Source organism: Rhinatrema bivittatum, chromosome 2 (assembly GCF_901001135.1).
Source record: "Rhinatrema bivittatum chromosome 2, aRhiBiv1.1, whole genome shotgun sequence".
NCBI classification, from domain to species: Eukaryota; Metazoa; Chordata; class Amphibia; order Gymnophiona; family Rhinatrematidae; genus Rhinatrema; species Rhinatrema bivittatum.
This window is the reverse complement of record NC_042616.1, coordinates 135,442,220-135,454,644: the sequence shown is the minus strand read 5'-3', so window position 1 is coordinate 135,454,644 and position 12,425 is coordinate 135,442,220. Positions and strand designations below refer to the sequence as shown.

The window sequence follows — 12,425 nt, the reverse complement described above, 5'->3', positions numbered from 1 at the left end:
ACATAAGCCCCCTTTTCCTCTACAGTTCGCTTCCGGACAACATCTGGACTTGATGCAGCAGTTGATCCAATTCAAATGAAAAACGTCACCTTTGAACATGTTAAAGGGGTAAGCATGTGTCGCTGGTTTACAGAACTAATTTTGAAAGTGCTAGCATGCTATCTTTGCCGTTCTGTTATTACGTACATGTATTAGCATGAATTAGAGCACTGCTGGACAAATCCTGGCTGCCAGGTCAGGATGGTGCCTATAAATCATATCCTGGGTGTCCAGGAATTGGCAAGAAGGTGCAGAGCCAGGTGGACGTGAGAGCTGCAAAGAGTGAGGGACTATATGGGGGGAGGAGAGGAAGGGAGAAAAAAATTATTGAAGGAAGAGAAGACAGGTTTGTTTTGGAGGGAAGAAGAAACGGGGAGAAATATCAACATAGCAAAAGAAAACAGGAGTATGAAGCGAATAGAGAATGCAACAAAACAGAATGATAGAAGAGGAGAACGTACAGAGATGAAGAAAACTCATTGGATATAAAGGAAGAGAAAAGGTTTATTTATTCATTCTCTTGCATTCTAAAAGTTGGTGCACAATTTCGATTCACTGCTACACTAAAATCTTTTGGGCATGAGGGCTTGCTTGCTGTCCAAAACATTTGTCATAGAATATTCACTAAGTGTTGCCTACATGTTTCAGTAATGTATCTCTATTTGCTTCCTCCTTATGTCTAATTTGGAGGTGGCTTCTAGATCTGGACCAGATTTATGGAGGCCTAAAGTAATGTAATTTTTGTCCATGACAACTGCATTTGTTTTCAGTTTTTCTCTTGAGCTTTCACAGCTTTAGTAATTGCTGCTTGGCTTTCTTTCATTGTTACTTAGCATTGACCACCATAATTCTCAGGACAAGCAGGATGGTAGTCCTCACACATAGGTGACATTATCAGATGGAGCCCAATGAGGGAAAAGTTATGTCGAAGTTTCTAAATTTTGACTAGGCACACTGAGCATGCCCTATGCCATGCATCCACATGGGGTCCCTCTTCAGTCTTTTTTTTTTCCCCCCTGTGGAGCTGTCAGCATCGTGGTTTGCCTCAGCTCTAAAACGTTTTTGGCTACTTGCCTCATGGAAAACTTCTTTTTTGTGGTTTTCGCTGTGCCCCTTCGAAAGTCCGTCGCCGGGTCCCCCTCTGTGCCTCCCTGTAGTGCCCCCCCCCTCCCAGTCAGGGTTTTCTGCATTGGGGTAAGTTTCTTTTTCCTTTTGCAGTAATTTCCCCCTGTGGTGGCGGTGAATTGGTGCCCATCTTCTTGATGCCTGCTTTTATCGTTCCGGATTTTTTCTGTTTTGCCACGTCTGGCTTCTGCCAGTGCACCCAGTGCCTGAGGACCATAAGAACTTGCCATACTGGGTCAGACCAAGGGTCCCTCAGGTCCAGCATCCTGTTTCCAACAGTCTCCAATCCAGGCTTATAAGTACCTGGCAAGTACCCAAACACCAAGAAGATCCCATGCTACTGATGCCAGAAATAGCAGTGGCTATTTTCTAAGTCAGCTTTATTAATTGCAGTTAATGGACTTCTCCAAGAACTTATCCAAACCTTTTTTTAAACCCAGCTACACTAACTGCACTAACCACATCCTCTGGCAATAAATTCCAGAGCTTAACTGAGTGAAAAAGAACTTTCTCTGATTTAGTTTTAAATGGTGTGCCCCCTAGTCCTTCTATTATCCGAAAGAGTAAATAACCAATTCACATCTATTCGTTCTAGACCTCTCATGATTTTAAACACCTCTATCATATCCCACCTCAGCCGTCTCTTCTCCAACAGCCCTAACCTCTTTAGCCTTTCCTCATAGGGGAGTTGTTCCATTCCCTTTATCATTTTGGTTGCCCTTCTCTGTACCTTCTCCATCACAACTATCTTTTTTGAGATTCGGCAACCAGAATTGTACACAGTATTCAATGTGTGGTCTCACCATGGAGCGATACAGACACATTATGACACTTTCTGTTTTGTTAACCATTCCCTTCCTAATAATTCCTAACATTCTGTTTGCTTTTTTGACTGCTGCAGCACACTGAGCCGACTATTTCAAAGTATTATCCACTTTAATGCTTAGATCTTTTCATGGGTGGTAGCTCCTAATATGGAACCTAACATCGTGTAATTACAGCAAGGGTTATTTTTCCCTATATGCAACACCTTGCACTTGTCCATATTAAATTTCATCTGCCATTTCCAATCTTCTACTCTTGCAAGGTCTTTCTGTAATGTATCACAATCCACTTGTGATTTAACTACTCTGAATAATTTTGTATCATCGGCAAATTTGATAACCTCACTCGTCTTCTTCCTTTCCAGATCATTTATAAATATATTGAAAAGCTCTGGTCCAAGTACAGATCCCTGAGGCACTCCACTGTTTATCTTTTTCCACTGAGAAAAGTGACCATTTAATCCTACTCTCTGTTTCCTGTCTTTTAACCAGTTTGTAATCCACGAAAGGACATTGCCTCCTATCCCATGACTTTTTAGTTTTCTTAGAAGCCTCTCATGAGGGACTTTGTCAAATGCCTTCTGGAAATCCAAATATACTACATCTACTGGTTCACCTTTATCCACATGTTTATTAACCCCTTCAAAAAAATGAAGCAGATTTGTTAGGCAGGACTTCCCTTGGGTAAATCCATGTTGACTGTGTTCCATTAAACCATGTCTTTCTATATATGGATCCTTCCAATTTTTGATTGAAGATCTTTTGGATAAAATAGCCTTTTTCACCTCACCTTTTAACCATGCCGGTAATCGTTTTGCCTTCCACCTTTTCTTAATGCGTGGAATACATCTGGACTGTGCGTCTAGGATGGTATTTTTTAACATTGTCCATGCCTCTTGCACACCTTTTACCTTTGTAGCGGCTCCTTTCAGTTTTCTTCTAACTATTTTTCTCAGTTTCCTTTTTGAAAGTTTAGCAGTAGAGCCAAGGATTTGCTTACTGACCCCCTTCCAGTCATTAATTCAAATTTGATCATAGTATGATCACTATTGCCAAGTGGCTCCACCACAGTTACCTCTTACCAAATCCTGTGTTCCACTAAGAAATCTAAAATTGCTCCCTCTCTTGTCACTTCCTTGAACCTATTGCTCCATGGTTCCCTTTCTTCTAGTTTAAAAGCTGCTCTGTCTATTAGTGCCAGCAGCTTGTTTCCACTCTAAGGTGGAGCCCATCCTTTTGGAAAAGTTTCCCCAGTTCCTTACAAATCCGAATCCCTCTTCCCTGCACCATCGTCTCATCCACGCATTGAAACTCTGGAGCTCTGCCTGCCTCTGGGGACCTGCACGTGGAACAGGAAGTATTTCAGAGAATGCTACCCTGGAGGTTCTGGATTTCAGCTTTTTACCTAAAATCCTAAATTTGGCTCCCAGAACCTCTCGCTTACATTTTCTTATGTCGTTGGTGCCCACATGTACCACAACAGCTGGCTCCTCTCCAGCACTGTCTATAATCCTATCAAGGTGACGCGTGAGGTCTGCCACCTTTGCACCAGGCAGGCAAGTTACCAGGCAGTCCTCACGTCCACTAGCCACCCTGCTATCTACATTTCTAATAATTGAATCGCCAACTATGATGGCCAGCCTAACCCTTCCCTCCTGGGCAGTAGTCCTGGGAGACTTGTCCTCAGTGTGAGAGGTCAATACATCACCTGAAGAGCAGGTCCTTGCTACAGGATCACTTCCTGCTACACCAGGGTGGTGATCTCCAACTGGGAGACCTTTCTGATCCAAGGCAGCACTGGGGCTGCCAGACTGGATTTGGGACTTGGCTACTATGTCCCTGAAGGTCTCATCAATGTACCTCTGTCTGCTTCAGCTCCTCCAAGTCTGCTATTCTGGCCTCCAGAGATCGGATTAGTTCCCTGAGAGCAACTCTGCTTTCCACAGGATTGGCCCAATTACATAGAATGCTCACTGTTTGAGACCAAATAAACAGCAGGAGAAGGAGCTGCTAACAACTTATTTATGGATCTCCATACACAAACAGGACTGTAGAGCAACAGACAAATTTTAAATACTGAGGCCTTTCACCCCTCAAAGCCTTGTAAATAAGTGTAACCACCTTGAAATTGGCCCTGCACATAAAGGATAGCCAGTCAAGCTCAACTACTTGCGCTGTTTTCAAGGCCTCCCAGTGATTAACCTGACAGCAGCATTTTGCAACATCTGAAGGGTATGGAGGCAATTTTCTTGCTAGCCCAGCATAGAGAACATTACAATAATCTATTAAAGTCACTGCAGTGGCCTGTATGACTTTTCGAAAGTCAGCATCAGAATGTATTTCTGTCTACATGTTACCCTCAAATTATAAAAACATTTTGACTGCTTGAATTTGCAGTTTCATGGAAAGCTGGGTACTTAATACCTAAATCCCAGACTTCCAAAATTATTTTAATCTCTGTCCCCTTGCCCCTTACTGATGGGAAGTCATCTGGACATACTGCCTGACTGATTCATAGGATCTTCTGGGCCAGCCCAGTGTTTCCCTACCCTATCTTGGAGGCATTCCCAAACAATCAGGTTTTCAGGATATCCATAACGAATATACATGAGATTTGCATACATTGGAGACCCAGGGTATGAAAATCTATCATGTATATTCATAGTGATAATTTTGAAAACCCGACTGGATAATGTGCCTCCAGAAAAGGGATGGGAAACACTGGACAAACCTGTAGACCAGAGCTTTCCAAACTTTTCATGTTGGTGACACACTTTTTAGACAAACATAATTTCGGGACACAGTAATTCAGTCTACTAGTAAACCAGAGGTTAAAGGTTAAACGAACGAAACATATTTCGACAATTTATGTATGTTTCCTTAAATATATACATAAATAAAATGTTTCATGACACAACCTATCTCATGAAAACCTTAAATTTATATTAAAAATATATATTCCAAGATTCATGTTATTGTTATAATTTATGAGAAACAATAATAAAACAAATTGTCTGTCCCCCACACACTCATCTCTCTCCTCCCCCCAGCACATGTCTGGCCCCCACACACTCATATCTCTCCCCCTCAAGCACATGTCTGACCCCCACACACTCATTTCTCTCCCCCCCAGCACATGTCTGTACCCCACACACTCATATCTCTCCCCCTCAAGCACATGTCTGACCCCCACACACTCATTTCTCTCCCCCCCAGCACATGTCTGTACCCCACACACTCATTTCTCTCCCCCCCAGCACATGTCTGTACCCCACACACTCATATCTCTCCCCCTCAAGCACATGTCTGTCCCCCCAGCATGTTTGCCCCCCACTCATCTCTCTCCCCCCAGCACATGTCTGGCCCCCACACACTCATATCTCTCCCCCTCAAGCACATGTCTGACCCCCACACACTCATTTCTCTCCCCCCAGCACATGTCTGTACCCCACACACTCATATCTCTCCCCCTCAAGCACATGTCTGGCCCCCACACTCATGTACCTCGTCTTTTTGATTGTTGCCAGTTAAGTGCTTCACTCCCTTCCATGATCACCAGACACTGCTGCTTGCAGTCAGTACTCCTCATGGCCAGGCCTCATCGGCAGCAGCAGCCAATGCAAGGATGGCTGGGCTCGTTCCACCCACCAAGCCCCCCCAAAAAACGCGATTGACAGTAAAAATCACCCAATAATAAGCAACCCATAAACTGAAAAAAAAAATAAGTGAATCTCTAGAAAAAAAAAAGCCCAAACTCGCGTCAGAGTTGACCGGGCTTGCGCGACACACCTGCACACTGCAGGCGACACACTAATGTGTCCCGACACACAGTTTGGAAAGCTCTGCTGTAGACCATTAACAAGGCTATCAATGGTATCGGTGAAACTGGTGCTCTCTGGAAAGACAAATTGAACATCATTTGCATAGATTTAATATCTGATGCCCAGAGCTTTTAGCAAAGTACCCAGGGGTTGAAGATAAAAATTGAATAATATAGAGCTGCTGAATGATCCCTGGGGGAACACCTGCTGCACTGGTTTTCAGTCAGACCTGGTTTTTCCCAGGTAGAGGTGCAATCATTTCAAATTTAAGACTGGAACTAGTATACCACAATTTTCCCAATCCCTACAGCATAACTAACATTGAATGATTGTGTCAAATGCGGAGGAACACATTGAAGGACTCCAGAGAGTAGTGCTGTTTAATCAGTCTCGTGCAACAGTGAATCAATCAAAGAAATCAGCAATTCTGTACTAACCTTTGCGAAAACCACATTGGTAGAATCTAACACATTGTCATCGCTCGTTCACCACAATGTTCTGTTCATTTGTTAGTTTCTTTCCTGTCCTTTTTCCACCCCCTTTTCCACAGACTGTTTCTTCACTGCTCCCTCTCCCCCTCCCTTGTTTTATTGTATTTCTCTTCAATTTTTATGTAAACTGATATGATGTACCCTCTAATATCGGTATAGAAAAGCTAATAAATAAATCTAAAAATTCTAATTAGATTAGCACACATTTCTTCAAGAGCTTAGCCAGAGATGGCAAAATTGAAATTGGGTGGTGCTGGCATAGCAGCATCCAGAGAAGACTTTAACACATAGTGGACCAAAGTGGTTTTTTTTGAGCGCCCTTGGAACAGGCCCTTGCCCTAGAGAGGGATTAACCATTTAACTAGTAGCTCTGCAGAGAAGTCCTTTAGGCTGCGCACAGCCCAAAAAGAGTAAGGATCTAAGCAGCAATGTAGTGTTCAACTGTGACATGGTGACAATCTCATGTGCAGTTACTGATTGAAACCGTGACCACAATACTAGCTGGGCCAGCTGATGTATGGATTGTTTGAAATGATAATGTGAGTGGGCTATAGTCTAAACTCTCTTGCTTCTCAACACAATTTGGCAAACTGTTCACAATCGATGGAGGAAATAGATTTTGTATGGTGCTTTTTAAGCATATCTTTCACTACCCAATGTGTCAATGACTGAGAGAATTTCTTCAGATATAAGGTTAAGGAAGTGGTGACCTTATTCAGAGAATACTGAGCGATGCTTCAGCAACTCTCCTCAGGCACTTCAAATCCACTTTCCTCAACTAGGAGGGTCTGAGGCAACATGTCTATCAGCTGAGATGGTGTTTTTCTCCCAGGACAAGCAGGATAGTAGTCCTCACATATGGGTGACATCAGATGGAGCCCTGTCACGGAACACTTTTGTCAGAGTTTCTAGAACTTTGGCACACTGAGCATGCCCAGCATGCCACTAACCCTGCAGCCACCAGGGGTCCCCCTTCAGTTTCTTTTTTTCCGCGCAGCAGTTACCTTGCCGTTTAGGAGCTCTGTGAGAAATTTCTCACAACTTTCCTCACGGAACTATTTGAAGTTTATCTTCTCAAAAAATCCTTCACTGGGGTCCCCCATTGTGCTCCATTCCCTCCGACATTTGGTAAGTGTGTTTTCCGGTACGTGGGGTCTGTTCCTGCCGGCTTACTGCTTCGGTGCCCAATGCGCGCCTGCCAAACTTTAACATGGCGACTGGGTTTAGGAAATTCCCCGAGTGTCCAAGGACCATGTCCATAATGGACCTGCATAATGTTTGCATTTTGTGATTAGGCCCCTCGCACGATACAGTCGATGCCCCAGTTGTGCACAAATGACCCCCAAAGGCCGTCATGCTCGCCTGGACAAAATGGAGCAGTTTGCTTCAAAACATACTGCTTCATCGCCAGTTCAAGCGCCACCGACCGTGGAAGGTCCATCTACCTCTGAGACGATTTGCCAGGAGCACCGTGGACAGGGTGAACCGTCCGTGTCAGACTCCATCGAAGAAATCGGCGTCATCGTCCTCTGTGCCAGGGAAAGACTGGACCGAGCACCGAGGGGAAACACCAGCACCGATGTGCATCCCTGACCGGTGCTGGCACCAATCCTGCAGCGGCATAGACTTCCATCGAGCCACCTGGGGAGAGGAGCCCCGATATGCCTCGAGCTGGGGACCCCTAGGTGCTCCCCACCGGTGCCAGGCACCGAGCCTCCATGGGCCCTCGTGGGGGCTCCAGTGATGGCTACCCTGCCTCCTACCCCGATCGCCGTGCCACCCATGCCGGCTTCCCAGGAGGAATTGGACTGCAGGGTCCAAGAGGCAGTGCTAGAAGCCTTACGAGGCTTCCAGTCGCCACTGGTGCTGGCCTCCATACTGGCCCTGGAACCAGCTTCCTTGATGGCACTGCTCCTCAAGCACATCGATACGCTAACCGATGCCTTATCGACTCCTCTGCCACTGGACACAATGGCATTGAGTCATCCAGCAAGGCCTCCGCAGGTCCCAATTTCAGTACAGAGTTCCTCTGGAGGAGGAAGGATCGCTTCCTGGCCATGTCCCTTCACGGGAACCGTTAATGCCGGAGCCCATGCCAAGGCCATCGGGGCTACCAGTCCCCAAGTGCACCTCATCTGCCCTGATGCCGGCGCCGATGCCCTCGATGCCTTCCTGCTCTCTCTGCTTTGGTATGATTCCTCCATCGGGAGCTCCACCGGGAGAAGGAGAAAGTCCCTATAATCCATGGGACAATGCATCCTCAGTTGATTCATCACGGATGCCTGAGGATTTGCTCTGAGCCTTCACCGCAGGAGGAAAGGTGAAGATCTCCTCCAGAAGACCTCTCCTTTGCCAGTTTTGTCAAAGAGATGTCTGAGACAATACTTTTTACACTGGTCACGGAGGAAGATGCTCGCCATAAAATGTTAGGTCTTACAATTTGTATATGCTCCAAAAGAGAAATAATGGCAATGCCAATACATGAAGTTCTTTTGGACCTCATGCACTGCCTGTGAGAGCATCCAGGTACGGTACACCCAGTCAATATGAAGACAGATGCTGCCTACCTGGTTCAACCAGCCTCAGGTTTTCAAAAAAGTCAGCTGCACCACCACTCTGTAGTTGTGGAATCAGCTCAGAAAAAGGCTAAACGATCACGTCCACATTCCTCTGCTCCTCCCGATAAGGAACAGAAAGTATTGGATGCGTTGGGTCGAAGAATTTTCCAAGGGTCCGTGTTGATATCGTGATTTGCAGCATATCAACTATACATGACCCAATATAATAGAAATCTCTGGAAACAAGTCCAGGAGATTGCGGAGACATTACCACAGCAACAACAAGAAGCCTTTTCCTCCATCCTACATAAAGGATTGGAAGCAGGCAAACATGAAGTCAGAGTTGCCTACAATTCTTTTGAAAAAGCATCTAGTGTCTGGGCAGCGGGCATCAGTGCTAGACGCTGGGCCTGACTTAAGGTGTCAGACCTACGCCCGGAAGTGTAGGACAAACCGGCAGATCTAACCTGTACCGGAGACAGCCTGTTTGGGGATAAGATCCAGGACACATTGGCCCAGTTAAAGGACCATCATGAGACCCTGCGCCAAGGCCTCACATAGAGAACCCAAGAAACAGTTCTACAGGCCACGCAGATATAACCCTCCTGCGTCCCGTGCACGACCGGCTCGGGCACCTCAGAGGGGACATGCGCACCAGACTAGAACATCTAGACCACAGCCAGCTCCACAAGCTGGCCCCACGTCTGGATTTTGACTCTTTTCTAGAGAGCAGCAGCCTTATTCCAGTGGGGGGCCGCTTGTGCCACTTTGCAACAAAATGGCATCCAATCACCACGGACCAGTGGGCACTGTCCATTGTAACCCATGGTTACCGTTTAAAATTTTCAAAAATACCCTTGGACTTCCCACCCAATCCATCTTGGAGTTGGGACGACCACACAGGAAAACTCGAGTCAGAGCTTTCAACCCTTCTGTCGGCCAGAGCCATGCAACCGGTTCCACTGAATCAGCAGGGAAAAGGGTTCTACTCCAGATATTTTCTAATTCCAAAAAAGACCGGCGGCCTCCGGCTTATTCTGGACCTCTGTGTCTTGAATACGTTTCTTCGCAAGGAACGGCTCAGGATGGTATCCCTGGGCACCATGCTTCCTCTACTTCGACAAGGGGATTGGCTCTGCTCTCTGGACCTTCAAGACGCATACGCCCATATTGCAATCTCCCCTCCATTGCAAATATCTGCAATTTGTGGTGGGCCGCAGTCACTATCAATACAAAGTACTACCATTCGGCCTAGCCTCGAGTCTTTACAAAGTGCCTGGCAGTTGTGGCTGCACAGTTACACTTCAGAGGCGTATACGTTTTTCCATATCTGGTCAACTGGCTCATAAAAAGCCAATCAAAACAAGGAGTCCTCGATTCTCTCGGTCTCACCATAAGGCTTCTAAATTCGTTGGGATTTCTAATAAATTACCCCAAATCCCAATTGACACCATCTCATCTTCTCTCCTTTCTAGGAGCAGACCTAGATACGACACTATCCAGAGCATTCTTACCCAACGACCCTGCGATTACTCTGTCCAACCTTGCCAGCTTTATCCGCCGTCAAAAAAGAGCCTCAGCTGGCCAGCTACTAAGGTTGCTCGGCCACATGGCATCAACAGTCCATGTCACCCCTATGGCTCGTCTTGCCATGAGTGACCCAATGGACTCTGAAATCCCAATGGCAACAAGCTACTCAGCCGCTGTCGTCCATGGTACACATAACAAGCCAGCTTTGTCTGTCCCTTGCCTGGTGGACACACAAAGCCAACTTACAAGCGGGTCTTCCTTTCCAGCAACCGGCTCTTCAGGTGACCTTAACTATGGATGCCTCCAACCTAGGTTGGGAAGCCCATTTCCAAGGCCTTCCAACTCAAGGGACTTGGACAAAAGCCGAAGCAATCCATCAAATCAACTTTCTGGAGCTTTGAGCGATGCATTTCAGGATTACTTCTCCAACAAAGTTGTCCTGATTTAAACAGACAACCAAGTTGCAATGTGGTACCTGAACAAACAGGGGGGCATGATCTCTTATCTGCTTTGCCAGGAGACAGTACAGATTTGGGCCTTGGCCCTGTCGCATTCCATTCTTCTGCGAGCCATTTATCTAGCGGGCACACAGAATGCTTTGGCAGACCGCCTCAGCTGACGTTTCCAACCCCACGAATGGTTTCTGGATCCCTCTGTTGCGAGCAGAATCTTCCAACGGTGGGGTCATCCGACCATTGACCACTTTACGTCCAGTCAAAACCACAAAGTGGAAAACTTCTGCTTCCTGCACAGGGACTGGCATGCCACCAGCCAGGGATGCCTTCGCCCGTCCCTGGAACAAAGGCCTGCTTTATGCGTATCCTCCAATACCGCTAATAAGACTCTCGTGAAGCTACAACAGGACCGGGGCTTAATGATTCTCATAGCCCCGTACTGGCCGCGTCAAATTTAGTTTCCCATACTTTGCGACTTTTCTGTCCAGGACCCCATTTGTGTGGGCACGTCGCCCAATCTCATGACACAGAATCACGGCAAGTTATGCCACCCGAGCCTCCAGGCCCTCTCTCTGACAGCCTGGATGTTGAAAGGCTGATACGACACTTGAAAGATTGAGTGGTTGTAGTATCTCACATCTTTGTAGCATCACGAAAGTCTTCCACGCGGAAATCCTACCGCTCTAAATGGAAGAGATTTACCTTGCGGTGCATACAGAAGGGCTTGGATCCCTTTTCTTGCCCCACATCGAGTTTGTTAGATTATCTCTGGCACCTCTCGGAATCTGGTCTCCAGACATCCATCCGAGTGCCCCTTAGTGTCATCTCTGCTTACCATCAAGGAATAGGGGATGCCCCGATAACGGGTCAGCCTCTGGTGAGTCACTTCATGAGAGGCTTAGTACAGCTTAAGCCTCCTCTACGGCCACCGGTCGTGGCATGGGACCTCAAAGTTGTACTTGCATGGCTCATACACACTCCTTTTGAGCCCATGCACTCCTGTGATCTCAGACACCTTACATGGAAAGTATGTTTCCTAGTAGCCATCACATCTGCTTGCAGGGTAGGTGAGTTACAGGCCCTTGTAACCTACTCACCCTACACAAGGTTCCTCCATGACCGAATGGTTCTCCGCACTCGCCCTAAATTCCTTCCTAAGGTGGTAACTGATTTCCATTTAAATCAGTCCATAGTCTTGCCCACTTTCTTTCCAAGATCTCACGCTCACCCAGGTGAACGAGCTCTCCACACCTTGGACTGTAAGCGTGCTCTTGTGTTTTATTTAGACCGCACTACAGCCCACAGGAAGTCCACCCAACTCTTTGTCTCTTTTGATAAGAACAAACTTGGAAATGCGGTGGGCAAGCAAACACTGTCAAACTGGTTGGCAGACTGCATCTCATTCTGTTACCAGCAAGCAGGCCTTCCACTGCAGGGACGAGTGAAGGCACATTCAGTCAGAGCAATGGCAACATCAGTAGCACACTACCGTTTAGTACCGATTGCTGACATGTGCAGGGCTGCGACATGGAGCTTTCTCCACACCTTCGCAGCTCACTACTGCCTGGACAAGGCTGGACGA

The 12,425-nt window shown here is 46.6% G+C and overlaps 1 protein-coding gene across 1 annotated transcript in view; it reads left to right on the top strand.

Moving 5' to 3' along the window:
• YME1L1 (YME1 like 1 ATPase) overlaps window positions 1-12,425 on the top strand; it is a 225,473-nt gene that overhangs the window by 66,456 nt on the left and 146,592 nt on the right. Inside the window, 1 exon segment of the mRNA XM_029588647.1 lies at window positions 26-108. Coding sequence (XP_029444507.1) covers window positions 26-108 — 83 coding nt within the window.